This window comes from Camellia sinensis, chromosome 4 (assembly GCF_055761805.1).
Source record: "Camellia sinensis isolate YWXY chromosome 4, ASM5576180v1, whole genome shotgun sequence".
Lineage (NCBI taxonomy): Eukaryota > Viridiplantae > Streptophyta > Magnoliopsida > Ericales > Theaceae > Camellia > Camellia sinensis.
In genome coordinates, this window is record NC_138964.1 from 179027512 (window position 1) to 179042813 (window position 15302).

Genomic DNA, 15302 nt, shown 5'->3' on the forward strand with positions numbered 1-15302 from the left:
TTCAATATCAGATAAATTTTGAACTCAAATTTAATGAGAAAAAAAAAAGTTAGAGATGCGCTTATTGCATTAATTTAATTGTGCAAAAAATCTCTTTAATTGCTTTGTCTAACCAAAAAAAAAAAAAAAAAACAGAGAATCTTTTGAGAAGATTTGAATTGAGAAGTATTTTAGTAATTCGTCATGCATCACATCCATTACAAGAGTGACAGGAAGGGGAAATTCTATTTTCACACACCAAGTTTCCTTACTCCACACACTTAATGAATTTTTTCAGAATCACAATTTTATCCTTAAGTAAATTACCATTTAGGACAAAACCCTAAATCTACTACACACCAACCACCTCTTTCCTCTCCAGCCGCTGGTGAACCAGACCATCGCCGTCGTCACCTTCCCAACCCCGTCACACCGCTGCCGTTGTCGTCTCCGTTCCAACCCATCGCTCAACCGTCACCTTCGTCACTTTAGTGATCATTCCCGACAACCCACTACTCTGCGAGTACTACTATCTCCTTCTCTTCTTTTTTTTTTTCTTCTTCTTCAGTTCCTGCATCGCCCCCCCAGCCACCACTGTAACTCACTCCGCAGCTAATGCTATAACCTTCCATCGCGACCCATCCTCCAGATCTACTCCACATCGCAACCCAACTCCTCAACCTTTCGATTCGAGAGAAAGAGAAAGAGAGATAAAGATTGATTTAGGTTTCCAAATCTAGGGTTTGAAGAGGAAAAAAAGAAAAGAAAAGCTAGGGATGGAAACAGAGGAGAAAGGAAAAGCGATAGGGGTAAGGGTTATGGGCGGCTGCAATAGAGGATTTGTGGAGTAAGGAATTGCGAAGGAGCTGGAAATGGAAGATGGGGAGGGGGATAACCTCAACTGGAGAGAGACGGCGGCAAAAAAGGGTTCACAGGGGCGACGCCGGCAGTAGGGAGATGTTAGGATTAGGGTTAGGGTTAGGGTTAGAGTTGGGATAGGTTGGGTTGAGGAAGATGAGGATATTTTTGGAATTCTTGAAAATTGATGGTGTGCATTGAGCAAAAATAAGAAAGTCAAAATTGTGTTTGGTGTCTACTAAGTAAATGGTGTATACTAAGAGAATTTGTGAGGTGGAAATAGAATTACCCGACGGGGAGTTTACATTTCCACACATCAAATATTGTCCATGTATATCTCCTCTTAAGGCACATATATAAAGATTATTTAGGATGATTTAATAAGTGTATTTTTTAATTTTTTATAAAAAGATATATAGAAAAGTAGAAGAGGTGATATGATTTAATTAAGTGTGCTTATTTAGATAAATATATTTATTTGAATCGCATCACCTTTCATACTTTTCTGTATATCTTTTCGTAAAAAGTTAAAAAAATATACTTATGTAAATCATTCCAAACAATCTTTAAATATGTGCCTTAATAGGAGATTATTTTTAGGCAACGTTTTAATAATTTAAATTATTTACATTTTAAAATTTGTCGAGTATATCATTATTGTAAAACATCAAGTCGGTCGGATAATAAAAATCATATGTGTTTTGATCAATTTTGTATGAAGAAAATAAACGGCAATAAAATAAATGGTTCATACAAAATTGTTTCGAACACGTGGTTTTCGTTATTCGGTTGATTTGATTTTTTACAGGAATAATGTACTCGACAAATCCTAAAATATGAATGGTTCAAATTATTGAAATGTGACTCAAAAGTGAGCCCGTTGGGCTGGACTGGACTATCCAATCTGATTATGGATGGGAGACGGTCCAGTCTCTTTCTTTTACTGTGAGTGGTAGAGTTTTAAAATTTTATTTTCTGAAAATTAATTTTATAAACAATAAATACAAAAAATATATATTTCAAAACTTTTAAAAATTATTTTTAACCATAAAAAAAAAATAATCATACAAAAATACAACTCAAAAGTCAAAAAAAATTTAAAATATAACTCAAAACTCTTTCTAAAACTCATAATCAAATAAGTTTTTTCTTTTCAAAAACTTGTCTTTCAAAATATAACTTCATACTCAAATTATGATTATAAAACTAAACAAAATGGAAGCGTTTTTAAATTTTTTTACATATTTTCACTAACTAATTTTTTTTTTTTTTTTTTTAAGAAACTCGCCAAAGAAAGCCATCAATTTTATGGATACTACAGAAAATATAAATAAATAAAGAAAATAAAAGTGGCAAAAACTTTTGAATTGTGTACTTTATATTATATTTAAATTTTTAGATGATTTGTTTATTGAGTGACAGTTTGATGAATGAATGGTAAATGAAATTATGATAAATTAATTGATATTTCTTGAAATTTGGTAAAATTCAATAAATTTTATGATTTTGACATTAAGGTCTCGTTTGAGAACAAAGTTAAAAGTTATTTTTTGGCTTTTAATTTATTTTGAGTCATATTACCACTCAACTTTTTTACACATCTTAAAAATAAATAAAAAAAATTAAAAAAAGTCAAAAAGTCAGCTTTTAACCAACTTTCTAAAACAACCTGTACGGGGATGAAATATCTTATGTTCTCCGTACTCCTTGAATTCAAGCTCCACGTAACGTCGCCTGGCCTGAAAACAGAAAGACGGTGAGCTGCCCGACGGTGTGTTGCCCGACGGTGTGTTGCCGGATAGACCCTCCGACGATCAAGTCAGACCACTTGAGGAAAAAGAATAGAGCACTTTTTAGAGAGAGAGAGAGAATTGCTCAGATTACTTGCCTCCAACGTCCCCCCTTCATCCTTTTCTAGGCTGGCCATGCAGTCTCAAGAATTGTGGGCGCACTACCTCTGTTGTCCTTCCCTGGACAGATGGCAGTGCTCCCCTCTACTCACCTTACGCATGTAAAGGCCAAAACCCCCAAACAGCATGTGGGGAACTGCCAAATGGTATTGACGCGTGCCAGGAGTGAATTTTCCCTCTATTACATCATTGGTCCAGGTGACACACTCAACTAGGATACCTCGACCGACCTATCCCTTGGAAAGAAACACCACTATGACCGAGAAGGCCGAACTGTAAGGAGTCAGTCCATCCGAACTGACCGGGCGTGAGACGTGCCAGCTTTCGTCTCAGTCTAAATTCATTCCAGGCTGTGCTTGGCTCGGTCCAGACGCACCACTGCGGATCTAACCAAATACCTAGCTGAATCACAGCTTGGTCGGGCACATACATGACTCCACGCTCCGGTCAACAAATCTAGCTCGGCCCGGCGTAACGGGCCGGGAAACCGCTCCGATTTAGTTCGGTAGGACATAGTCTAGTTCTCGCATGGTCCGTTATAACTCGAGTAACTGTAGCTCGGCCGTATTTGTCCGACGCAAATCTCCCTCTCAATTGCCTCTTAATCCCATCCGAGCTGAGCGTGATTGAGATTACCGCCATGACCGAGCTATCCAATTTGGCCGGTCTTCTGAATTGCGCCATTAGTCTCATCAATAATCATTCGGCCGTACTAACAGACCGTCTTTTCAATGCTATGTGACCTCACGCCATTGGTTCCGTGCAGACCCACAATTGTCTTTGTCACACGCAAAATTCAAACATCTGCCGCCCTTTAGGTTTCCCACTCTTTTTATACATATGTGAGGGGTCCCCCATGCCCCTACTGTTCACCTTCCCCCTAGAGCCAAACCCTAGCCTTCGAATCGTCAAGCTTCTGTCACCGCCGCCATTGCTGCTGTTCATCTCATTTTCGACCATCTCCGTTCTTTCAGAAGCTGCAAACAAGCTCGTGATCGACTGATCTCTGCTTGGCATCCAATATCAGTTAGTTTTTCTGCCCCTACTTCGTATTTTCCATTTGCGCTCTTTAAGTTCCTTATTTGGGACTGTTGGTACTCTACCAGTCCCCCTCTTTTGGCCTAAAACTGGTACACACTAGGGAAAACTGAAATTAAAGAAGCGGATGGGGCCTTCGAGCCCCTGGTTTCCCTTAGCTTCAATACATGAACCTCATATTTGGGATGAACAAAATGAGCCCTGGGTAAGACCGAGGAGAAACCAACATTTAGATCCATAGATAGGGGTTCAGCCAAGCAAAAACTAGTTTGTGGTCTCTTCTTTAGGCCTTGACCGAGCTAAAAGCCATAACCGAACTAGGAATGTCAAATCGGCCAGATAGTTGAGCCAAGGTAGGGGTCGGACCGGTCAAACGCCCCAGAAAACTTTTACTAAGCTAGGAACATCGACATAGAAGCTGTGCAATTTATGCCATGCTAATCCTTGGACTTATTTCTTAATAATGCAAAACAAACTAGGACTGACCAGGCCCATTTAGTGTTACCACTGGTGAAGCTCAAAGTCTGAGCAAACACTCACCAAATTTTCACCGAGATACGACCTAAATCACACAACTAAATAAAACTGGGATAAATGGGGAAGTACCGGTACATGGTGAATTCTCCCGGGGCACTGATCGAGTTCCGTAGAGAGTACAATATTCCAGATAATGTCCACTTGGAGCTCGCCAAGAAATGAGACACTCCTTGGGGCGAGCTGGACAAATGCCCCTTCATGGTGGTGTCCATTGTAGAAGGAGGCCTGCACTTCTCGATCCAACCGCTGATCTGCGAGTTTTTAAGGTAGACTAGGCTGTGCCCGACCCAAGTCTCCAATGCAGAATAATAAACGGTGTGGTCGAGCTAAATAGAATACTCGGTCTGAATCTCGGCCTCGCCGAGATATTTCACCAATATACACTTAGTAAAAATAAAAGTGGGTTTTGCTGGTATCTCAAGGTCAGGAAAGGCCGAGCAAAACTCATCGAGGGTAACCCAGACAGAGAGACCAATGACGACGATTTTTTGTGGGTGTCCGGTAATTATGAGGACACCGAAGCACCCATACCGGGCTGGTACATAAGAAAAGACTTTGGCAGTGCTGGTGAGTTTCTCGGCATCACATTTTTTCTGAAGTTGCTCTTTTTACTGCCGGTCTAACAGTTTCCTTCATGTTGCAGACAATGAACTCTTGGCAGAGGATTACTCCCGCGCAAACCAGGAGGCCATAAGGGTTGCGTTGCGTCATCCGACCGAGGAGCGAGAATCACCCAAGTTGTTCGGCTTTGAACTGAGCTACCGCTACACAGCGCTGCGCAAGAACAGGGTGACCGACTTCCTGTATGCACCTTCTCCAGAACCAGATCCCAACCTTCTATCGATCAACCTAGTACCCTTAACAGCCGAACAAGAAATAGCCAAAATCCGGGCTATAAAGTCGATGATCACGGGCGAACCGAGCGACTCTCAACCGCCAGAGGCAGCAGGGGCACTTCAGAATATCCTGCCATACAGGAGAAAGGGGCTGTGTTGGCCCTTGCCAGCGAGAAACCTGTAGGCCGGTCAAAGAAAAGACCGAGAAGAAACCCCGCCGAACAACATTTGGCAGACGAGGAATCCATCGAGGATGCTTCAGCCGACTTAGGGGGCCAGACTGAACAACCAAGCATCGAGCCATCTGCTCGTTCCAGTTGCGTTCTTAAAGTTTCTTATTTGGGACTGTTAGTACTCTACCAATCCCCCCCATTTTGGCATAAAACTGGTACACACTAGGGAAAACTGAAATTAAATAAGCGGATGGGGCCTTCGAGCCCCTGGTTTCCCTTAGCTTCAATACATGAATCTCATATTTGGGATGAACAAAATGAGCCTTGGGTAAGACCAAGGAGAAGCCAATATTCAGATCCATAGATAGGGGTTCAACTGAGCAAAAACTGGTTTGTGGTTTCTTCTTTAGGCCTCGACCGAGATGAAAGCCAGAACCGAACTAGGAAGGCCAAATCGGCCAGATAGTTGAGCTAAGGTAGGGGTCGGACCGATCAAACGTCCCATAAAACTTTTACCGAGCTAGGAACATCCACATAGAAGCCGTGCAATTTATGTCGCGCTAATCCTTGGACTTATTTCTTAATAATGCAGAACAAACTAGGACCGACCAGGCCCGTTCAGCGTTACCACCGGTGAAGCTCAAAGTCCGAGCAAACACTCAACAAATTTTCACCGAGATACGACCTAAATCACACAACTAAATAAAACCGAGATATATGGGGAAGTACTGGTTCATGGTGAATTCTCCCGGGGCACTGGCTGAGTTCCGTAGAGAGTACAATATTCCAGATGATGTCCACTTGGAGCTCGCCAAGAAAGGAGACACTCTCTGGGGCGAGCTGGAGAAATGCCCCTTCACGATGGTGTCCATTGTAGAAGGAGGCCTGCGCTTCCCGATCCAACCGCTGATCTGCGAGTTTTTAAGGCAGACTAGGCTGTGCCCGACCCAAGTCTCCAATACAAAATAATAAACGGTGTGGTCGAGCTAAATAGAATACTCGGTCTATAAAAGGTGGGTTTTACTAGTATCTCAAGGTCAGGAAAGGCCGAACAAAACTCATCGAGGGTAACCCGGACAAAGAGACCAACGACAACGATTTTTTGTGGGTGTCTAGTAATTATGAGGGCACCGAAGCACCCATACCGGGCTGGTACATAAGAAAAGACTTTGGAAATGCTAGTGAGTATCTCAGCATCACATTTTTTCTGAAGTTGCTCTTTTTACTGCCGATCTAACAGTTGCCTTCATGTTGCAGACAATAAACTCTTGGCAGAGGATTACTCCCGCACAAACCAGGAGGCCATAAGGGTTGCGTTGCATCATCCGGCCGAGGAGCGAGAATCACCCAAGCTGCTCGACTTTGAACCGAGCTACCGCTACACAGCGCCGCGCAAGAGCAGGGTGACCGACTTCCTGCGTGCACCTTCTCCAGAACCAGATCCCAGCCTTCCACCGATCAAACTCGTACCCTTGACAGCCGAACAAAAAATGGCCAAAATCTAGGCTATAAAGTCGATGATGACAGGCGAACCGAGCGACCCTCAGCGCCAGAGGCAGCAGGGGGCACTTCGGAACATCCTGCCGAGCAGGAGAAAGGGGTTGTGCTGGCCCTCGCCAGCGAGAAAGCCACAGGCCGATCAAAGAAAAGGCCAAGAAGAAACCCGTCGAACAACATTTGGCAGACGAGGAATCCACCGAGGATGCTTCAGCCGACTTAGGGGGCCAGACTGAACAACCGAGTATCGAGCCATCCGCTCGTTCCAGTGCCCACCTAGTCTGGTCGCCTGAGGTGACATACAAGGGCCGGGCAGTCTTTATGGTCGATTCGGTCTATGCAGACAAGGACTACTCACTCGGTTTTAACATGACCAAGGGGTTGCTCCTCTCTGCCGACATGAAGAAGCATGACGAGCTATCCGACTTGAAGGCCCTCCGTTCAGCAGCAAAGTCGATAGTTTTGGTAAGTTAGCAATCTCTTCTGTCGTCAAGTCGTTACTCGGTTTTGCCGTCCTGACATTTTCGTTTTCTTTGCAGGCTGCGCAGAAGAATTACTTGGCCCACGAACGAATGATCACTGTGCGAAAAAGTCTGCGGGAAGCTATCGCTGACAACAAGGCCAAGACAGCCGAGCTGTCGAAACTAAAGACCGCGCAAGAAGAAGCCGCACTCGAGCGCAACAAGCTCTCTGAACGGTTGGCCCAGGCAGATGAGGAGAGGTAAAGTGCCCTTCAGGTGACCAAGGCTCGCTACATCGCCGAGCTGCGTAAACTCCGCAACGCCCACAAAGCCAAGCTGGACAAGCAGGTCGACGAGGCTGGAGATTGCGGTTATGCTGAGGGTGAGAGAGCATATAAACGGCAGGTCCAGGGGACCAAGGACATCTTTTTCCAGTGTAGTTGAAAGACCGCCGTAGAAAAACTTGGCCTTGGTCAGGACGCTGAGGTGTTTCAAAATCCGCCTGCTGCCTTCATCCCGGCCTATATGCAAGCTTCTGCTAGCGCCGTGCAGAAGAGGCTAATTGAAAAGGCTAAGCAGGCAGCTGAGGCAGAAACTAACACCGTGCATTCGGCCGAGCAAAATCTTACTGAAGCTTCTGAGGAGGGGGCTAAAGATCGAGAGATCGAGCAAGAGGTTGTCGCGGCGTTTGATGCTCTAACAGATGAGGCCGAGGTGGGACTGGCCGAGAAAGCTTCTACTGTTGATTTAGACTAATTTTCCAAGTCTTTTCGTCTCTTTTTTTTTTTTTTGAATGTAACCGGGCTACGCCCCCCTTCTATAATCCAACTTTCTCAGTCAATGGAAACTTCAACTTTTTGCCCGCCATGTATCTATTTCTGTACGATTGTTATTGTCTCAGTCATAATGAGCAAACCTTCTTTGGTTTGGAATGTTTGTCGAATACAATATCAACAACTTAAATAGGGGCACAATGTAAGCCAAGCGAGCGAGCAACTTAAAGTTGGATGGTACGGACGACCTAAATTAGCTCGGCCCTGGTGCATTTTGGTCAAAACGCCATCATTTCACTTGGTTAAGCGAAATCAGCTCAGCCTTTATACAAGTTGGGCTAGACGCCAACATTTCATTTGGGCGAGTAAAAATCAGCTCGGCCCTTATGCGAGTTGGGCAGAATGCCAACATTTCATTTGGACGAGCAAAAATCAACTTAACCCTTATACGAGTTGGGCAGAATGCCAACATTTCAATTGGGCAAGCAAAATTAGCTCGACCCTTGTGCGAGTTGGGCAGGATGCCAACATTTCAATTGGGCGAGCAAAATCAGCTCGGCCCTTATACGAGTTGGGCAGAACGCCAACATTTCAATCGGGCGAGCAAAATCACCTCGGCCTTTATGCAAGTTAGGCAGAACACCAACTTTCTAAACGGGCGGGCAATGTCAGCTCGGCCCTAGGACAAGTTGAGCAAAACACCAACTGTTTGTTCGGGTGAGCTATTCCAGCTCGGCCTAATTCAAGCTGTCATTGTCTTCCTGCCCCTGGTATTTTCATAGTAGCTCAATACCTTTGTAACGTCTTTGCATAAAAACGCATAAAATAAGAAAAAAGTGGGGCTATCTTTCATTACATGTCAACGATTTACATCAAATGCCAAAAGGCTAAGGTTCAACAGGCGAAGGAACAAAAATGATTACATTTCAAAAGTAAAAAATCTTAAGATTAGCTGTATTCCATAGTCTGGGGACAGCTTTACCATCTAAGTCTTCCAGATGGTATGGCCCTTTGCCAGCAAGGCCAGTTACCTTATATGGCCCTTCTCAATTTGCACCTAGTTTGCCTTCGCCAGAGATCACCGTGTTGCCCATCACCTTTCTCAAGACCCAGTCTCTAATCTTGAAGAGCCTTGGATGCATGACCTTGTTGTATTTCCTGGAGAGTTCTTGCTGGTAGATTGCAATGTGGATTAGCACCCGTTCCTTCCTTTCTTCGGCTAGGTCAAGTTCCAAAGCCACTGCTTCATTGTTCAAGTCTGGCTGAAAACTTTCAGACCAGATGGTTGGCATGTCGATTTCTAGTGGGATGACAACCTCAATGCCATAGGCCAAGGTAAATGGTGTTTCCCTGGTTAAACGTCTAGGCGTGGTGCGGTATGCTCAGAGCACATTGGGGAGTTCTTCAGCTCACTTCCCTTTGGCTTTCTCTAGCCGCTTCTTCAGTCCGTCCAGGATGGTCTTGTTTGAGGCTTTTGCTTGACCATTTGACTAAGGGTAGGCCGGTGTTGAGTAGTAGAACTTAATCTTTAACTCCTCGCAAAATTCGCGAAATAGTTTCCCATCGAACTGAGTGCCATTATCCGAAATGAGGGCCTTCGGTATGCTAAAGCGAGTGATGACATTTTGCCAAACGAACTTCTTCACATCTTTTTCCTTTATGGTTGCCAACGGCTCGGCCTCAACCACTTAGTGAAGTAGTCAATAGCAGTGATGAAAAACTTGTGGTTGCTCGGAGCTGTCGGGAGTGGTCCCACTATATCCAATTCCCAAAGCACGAAGGGCCAAGGACTCGTAAGGGAGAGCAACTCTCTGGCCGGTTGGTGGATTTGGTGAGCAAATTTTTGATATTTTTCACACCTTCGAACGTATTTCTACGCGTCCACCTGCATACACGGCCACCAATAGCCTTGAGAAATTGCTTGGAAAGCCAAAGACCTGCCCTTGATATGGCTTACACAGATGCCCTCATGAATCTCGAAAAGGAAAACTTCAACCTTGCTTAGGTGAACGCATTTCAAGTATGGGCCAGTGAAAGACTTCTTGTACAAAGCGCCTAATGGAGAGAGCCAAAACCGCTCTGATTTGGTCCTAACCTTATTGGCCTCCTTCTTTTCCGTGGGCAAAATTCCATCCTTCAGGAAGGCAACGACTGGGTCCATCCAGGATGGTCCCAAGTCAGCGCAGAGTACTTCGGACACTTCTGGTTCCTCAATGCTTGGCTGAGGTAGGAATTCTATTATCAAAGGATTAGGGAAAGTTGTTTGCGTGGATGCAAGGCCGACCAGTTCGTCCACTGTGTTGTTTTCTTCGCGGTTGATTTGTTCCACTCTTATTGTGGCAAACTTTTTGATTTTTGCGCGTACCAGCACCTGATATTTGGCCATTCTTTTATCCCTGGCTTCATACTCCCCAGAGACCTGATTGACCACCAGCTTGGAGTCGCTAAATACCATAAGGGCCGACACTTTCATTCTTAATGCACTTTTCAATCCAGCAAGTAAGGCCTTATATTCCGCCTCATTGTTGGACGCCGAGAAGCCGAGTGTAATTGCTTGCTCGATAACCAGCCCATCCAAGGAAGTCAGCACGATACCCAGCCCGGCGTCATGTTTATTGGAGGCCCCGTCGATGAAGAGCTTCCACATCTCGCCAATAAACAACTTCCAGCAGTCAGATGGGTTTTGGGAGCTCCTCAACTCCAAGGTACCGGTCGGTTCATTCTGGTCTCTTTCCATATCTCGGTTAGGCTTATATTTCAATAAGTTATCAAGCTTTTCCATTTCGGCTTCCATTTGTGATCCACCATTTGTCCCCGTTGCCTAAACCGTGGGCTGCGCCAAATTTGCGCTAGCTAAATCAACCGGGCAAACAGGATGCATTCCAGGGGCAAAGTCCGCCACAAAGTTGGCAAGAGCTTGAGCCTTGATTGTGGTGTGTGGCTGGAACTTGATGTCGTATTGCCCCAATTCTACGGTCCATTTCAAAATTCTCCCGGTAAAGTCTGCCTTTTCAAAGAGCACCTTAAGTGGAAACTCAGTCAGCACAAATATTGTGTGGGCATGAAAATAGTATGCCAGTTTTCTAGAAGCCATCATCAAGGCCAGGGCTAATTTCTCTAGCGGCAGGTACCTGGATTCAGCCGAGAGCAGGGTTTTGCTTACGTAAAAGATGGGGAGGTGTTGGATACCTTCAGCACGGACGTGGACGGTGCTCACTGCGTGCTGAGAGACTGCTAAGTAGAGATACAACTATTCACTAGGCTTCGGTGTGACGAGGATTAGGGCTGAGGAAAGGTACACCTTTAGGTCGGCTAATGCACGGTCGCATTTGTCATCCCAGAAGAACTTGGTCTTCAAAGTTTTGAAGAAAGGCCTGCAACGATTTGAAAACCGGCTGATAAATCGGTTCAGCGCGGCTGCCATTTCGGCAAGATGTTGCACGTCCTTCGTGGAGTTTGGACGTTCCAGTTCTTGTATCGCCCTAATCTGGGAAGGGTTGGCCTCAATTCCTCGGTTTGTGACCAAAAAACCTAGAAATTTTCCGGTACCGACTCCGAAGGGGCACTTGGAGGCATTCAAACGCAGCTTGTGCCGTTTAAGTATGGCGAACATCTCTACCAGGTCAGCAAGGTGCTGAGACTTTTCCTTGCTCTTTACCACCATATCATCGATATAAGCTTCCATAGTGCGGCCTAGAAGGGGAGCGAACATCTTGGTTACCATTCTCTGAAAAGTTGCCCCGGCATTTTTCAGTTCGAACGGCATGACTTTGTAACAATACAGGCCTCTTGGAGTAGTGAATGAAGTGATCTCTCAGTTTGGTCCATACATGGCTATCTGGTGGAAGCCACGATATGCATCCAAAAAGCTAAACCTCTAATGGCCAGCGGTCAGGTTCACCAGCTGGTCGATTCTTAAGAGGGGGAAGCTATCCTTCGGGCACGCACAGTTGACCGTCTTCTAATCAATGCACACCCGCCATTTGCCGTTCTTTTTCGGCACCACCACCGTGTTAGATATCCACCTAGGATATTGCACTTCTTCTATTGCCCCCGCTTCCAACAAGTTCTTGACCTCTTTCGCCACTATCTCGGCGTGGTGCAAGGCCGAGCGTCGTGTCTTCTGGATGACCGGTCGTGCATTTGGAAAGACGTTTAACTGGTGGCAAATGAAGCTAGGATCAACGCCAGGCATATCGTAAGGCGTCCATGTGAAGGCCTCTATAATGGAAATCAAAAAGTCAACGTACTCAAGTCGCTCGGCGTTGGACAAGGATGACCCCAAAAGAAAGAACTTGTTCGGGTCATTCTCGTCTACATGCACCTTCACCAAGTCCTCTACCGATTTCTCCTCGGCCTTTCTTCCTACGTCTTCCAAGACTTCTTTTCCCTCTAGGCCGTCTATCATCTGCACAAAGCCTTTGGCAGCTCTGCTGCCATTTACTGCAACGAAGCACTATTTTGCCATCACCTGGTCTCCCCAAACCTCTTCTATCTGTCCGGTTGGTGCCGGGAAGCGCAAGACTTGATGGTAGGTCGATGCTACCGCGTGCATGGCATGCAACCAACCCCTACCCAAAATTAAGTTGTAGATGGGACTTTGAGCACCCAAAACTCCACTTGCTTCGTAACTGATCCCGCTTTGACCGACAATATGATCTTTCTGATCGGCCATTTTGGTTGAGAATTAAAGCCAACCAATGGAGACGTTGTGGAGGCTAAGTCCTTGTCCTCCAACTTCATCTGTTTGAATGCGTCATAATACATGATCTCGACCGAACTCCCCTGGTCAACCAGAATTCTTTTGATGTCGAAGTCTTTGACGCGGAGGGTCACCACTAGGGCTTCATTATGAGGCCCTTGGATCCTTTCCAAGTCTTTGCTGGAAAAGGTCAGGACGTCTTTTTCCTCGGTCTTTCCTTTCTTCACGGCGGGCTGAATGGAGAACACCTCTCTCATGTGCTCAGCTTTCTTGATCACCCCTCTTCGCTCACAGACTCTTGCCGACTCAATGATGCCATGGATGACATTGATCATGCCCTGCGGCGCTGCGTCCAGGACGGCGAGGCCGTTTGGCTCGCCCTGTCCTTGGGGAGCGGCTTTCATATCGCCATCTATGTACTGGTTCAAATGCCCTGCCACCACCAACTCCTCCAAATGTTGTTTGAGCGGCACACAGTTCTTCGTTCGGTGCCCTCGTTCTTCATGGAAGGTGTAGTGATACCTCGAGTTGAAGCCTCTCTGCGTGTTTCCCAACTTGGCCAGCCAACGGACGTAGGGTTCACCTCGGATTTCACTCAGGATGCGGTAAATAGGGATTTTAAAGACTGTGGTGATACTAGTTCGCGCTTTTAACTTTCTCTTGGCATCTTCCTCTTCATCACGAGGAGCGCAAGCTCGGTTGTTTCTGCGACCTTTGTTTCTATCATCGCGGTTTGAGCCACGACGTTGATCTTTTGACTGGTCGTTTGGGCGGTTGTCCTCTTACCCTACCAAGTGAACCTTCCCCGCCACTCTTCTGTCTGCTGGGACCGGACTCTCCGTCTCGGTCGCAGTGGCGACATCGTCCTCTACTCGGATGTGTTTGTTGATCTGCTGGATCAAAGATTCCATGGTAGTGGGCTGGTGCATTGTAAGCGAATCTCGCAGCTTATTCTGACTGGGAGACCCCGCTTGTATTGGGTGATCGCCAGATTGGTGGGGCAGTCGAGGATCTCGTTGTAAGTTTCCCAGTACCTGGCATTGTATGCCTTCAAAGAACCTCCAGATTCCATCTTAACGCCTAGGAGATGGTTGACCTCCTTTGGTGTTCGAGAGTTGGTTTTGAATCTGGTGACGAAGGCCTTCGCTAGTTGCTGTCATCCCTCGATGCGCCACTTCGGAAGCCTTTCGTACCATTTCAAGCCCAGTTCTCCTAGGCTTGCTGGGAATATGAGGCACATTAAGGCGTCATTGCACCGGTGTCCAGCCATTACTTGCCGGTAATGACTCACGTGCATGTACGGATCCGTCTTGCCGTCGTACAACGTGAACTTAGGCTGGTGGAATCCGACAGGGAGTGGTGTACTCTCGATTTCTGAGGACAGCGGCGCAGCTATAAGTCTTGCTAGCTCTTTGTCCACAAGCGCTGGGGCCACCACTCTGGGTGCTGGCATCGCCACTTCCTCACTACAACGGATTTGGGAGCCTAGCCTCTGCAATGCCGGCAATCTCTAGGTCTCCTTACGGTGAGCCATTTCCTTTAACACATCCCTCAAGTCTCTGGAGCCGGCAGAAAAAGAGTATCGCGACGTCGACGATGGACGTGAGGGACGGTAGGTGCTGTCGCGAGTGTGAGATTTGTCCACCTGCGGATCGGAGTCCCCGACCCCATAACTTCTGGTGATAGAGAGGGAGGACATCTTTTCTTGGCGGCGACTGCCAGAACGAGGAGACAGGGTGCGCTCACAATGGTTGCCCTCTCCAGCAACACCCTTCCCCTTGATCTGGTGCTTCAGCGCCTCCATTTCAGCCGCCGTCTTGCGAATGAGGACATCCTGGTCCTTGAGTTTGTGCTCCAGGCGTTGTGCATGTGACTCCCCCCGCCGTCGATGGCCCTCTGGACTCTTCAAACGATCAATGCTCCTTGCGCATTTGTCTCGCGCACCTCTCGAAGAGGTCTCCAAGCCTGCCATGGTTGGAATAGCAGGAGGGCCTTTTCTCCGTCGAATAGACTCTGGCGTGACACCATCGACGACGGACAGTGGAGTTTCATCGTTGTTAGCCATGGAAACGGTTGAAAAAGCTTGAAGAGCAAGGTTTGTCTGTTAAAAGTATTTTCCCACAGACGACGCCAATTGTACAGGGGTGAAATATCCTTTGTTCTCCGTACTCCTTGAATTCAAGCTCCACGTAACGTCTCTTGGCCTGAAAACAGAAAGACGGTGAGCTGCCCGGCGGTGTGTTGTCGGATAAACACTCCGACAATCAAGTCAGACCACTTGATGAAGAAGAAGAGAGCACTTTTTAGAGAGAGAGAGAGAATATTACTCAGATTACTTGCCTCCAACGTCCCCCCTTTCTCCTTTTCTAGGCTGGCCATGCAGCCTCAGGGATTGTAGATGCACTACCTCTGCTGTTCTTCCCTAGATAGATGGCAATGCTCCCCTCTATTCACCTTACGCGTGTAAAGGCCAAAACCCCCAAACAGCATGTGTGGAATTGCCAAACGGTATTGACGCGTGCCAGGAGTGGATTTTCC

General features: G+C 46.4%; 1 protein-coding gene across 1 annotated transcript; it reads right to left on the reverse strand.

Moving 5' to 3' along the window:
* Positions 1-12643: 12643 nt before the first annotated feature.
* LOC145824266 (uncharacterized) lies at positions 12644-14217 on the reverse strand. The gene is made up of 2 exons (XM_082923888.1): positions 14056-14217; positions 12644-13522 (listed from the first exon to the last, which is right to left on the reverse strand). Exons 1-2 carry the CDS (start codon positions 14215-14217, stop codon positions 12644-12646), a joined length of 1041 nt encoding a protein of 346 aa, XP_082780014.1.
* Positions 14218-15302: the final 1085 nt, after the last annotated feature.

Bases quoted from the DNA above. Each gene is read 5' to 3' on its own strand.
- LOC145824266 (XM_082923888.1), bottom strand. From the start codon at position 14,217: ATGCCAGCACCCAGAGTGGTGGCCCCAGCGCTTGTGGACAAAGAGCTA. The intron at 13,523-14,055 runs GTGAGTCATTAC...CCAAACGACCAG, and splicing joins AGACGGATCCGTACATGCAC to TCAAAAGATCAACGTCGTGG.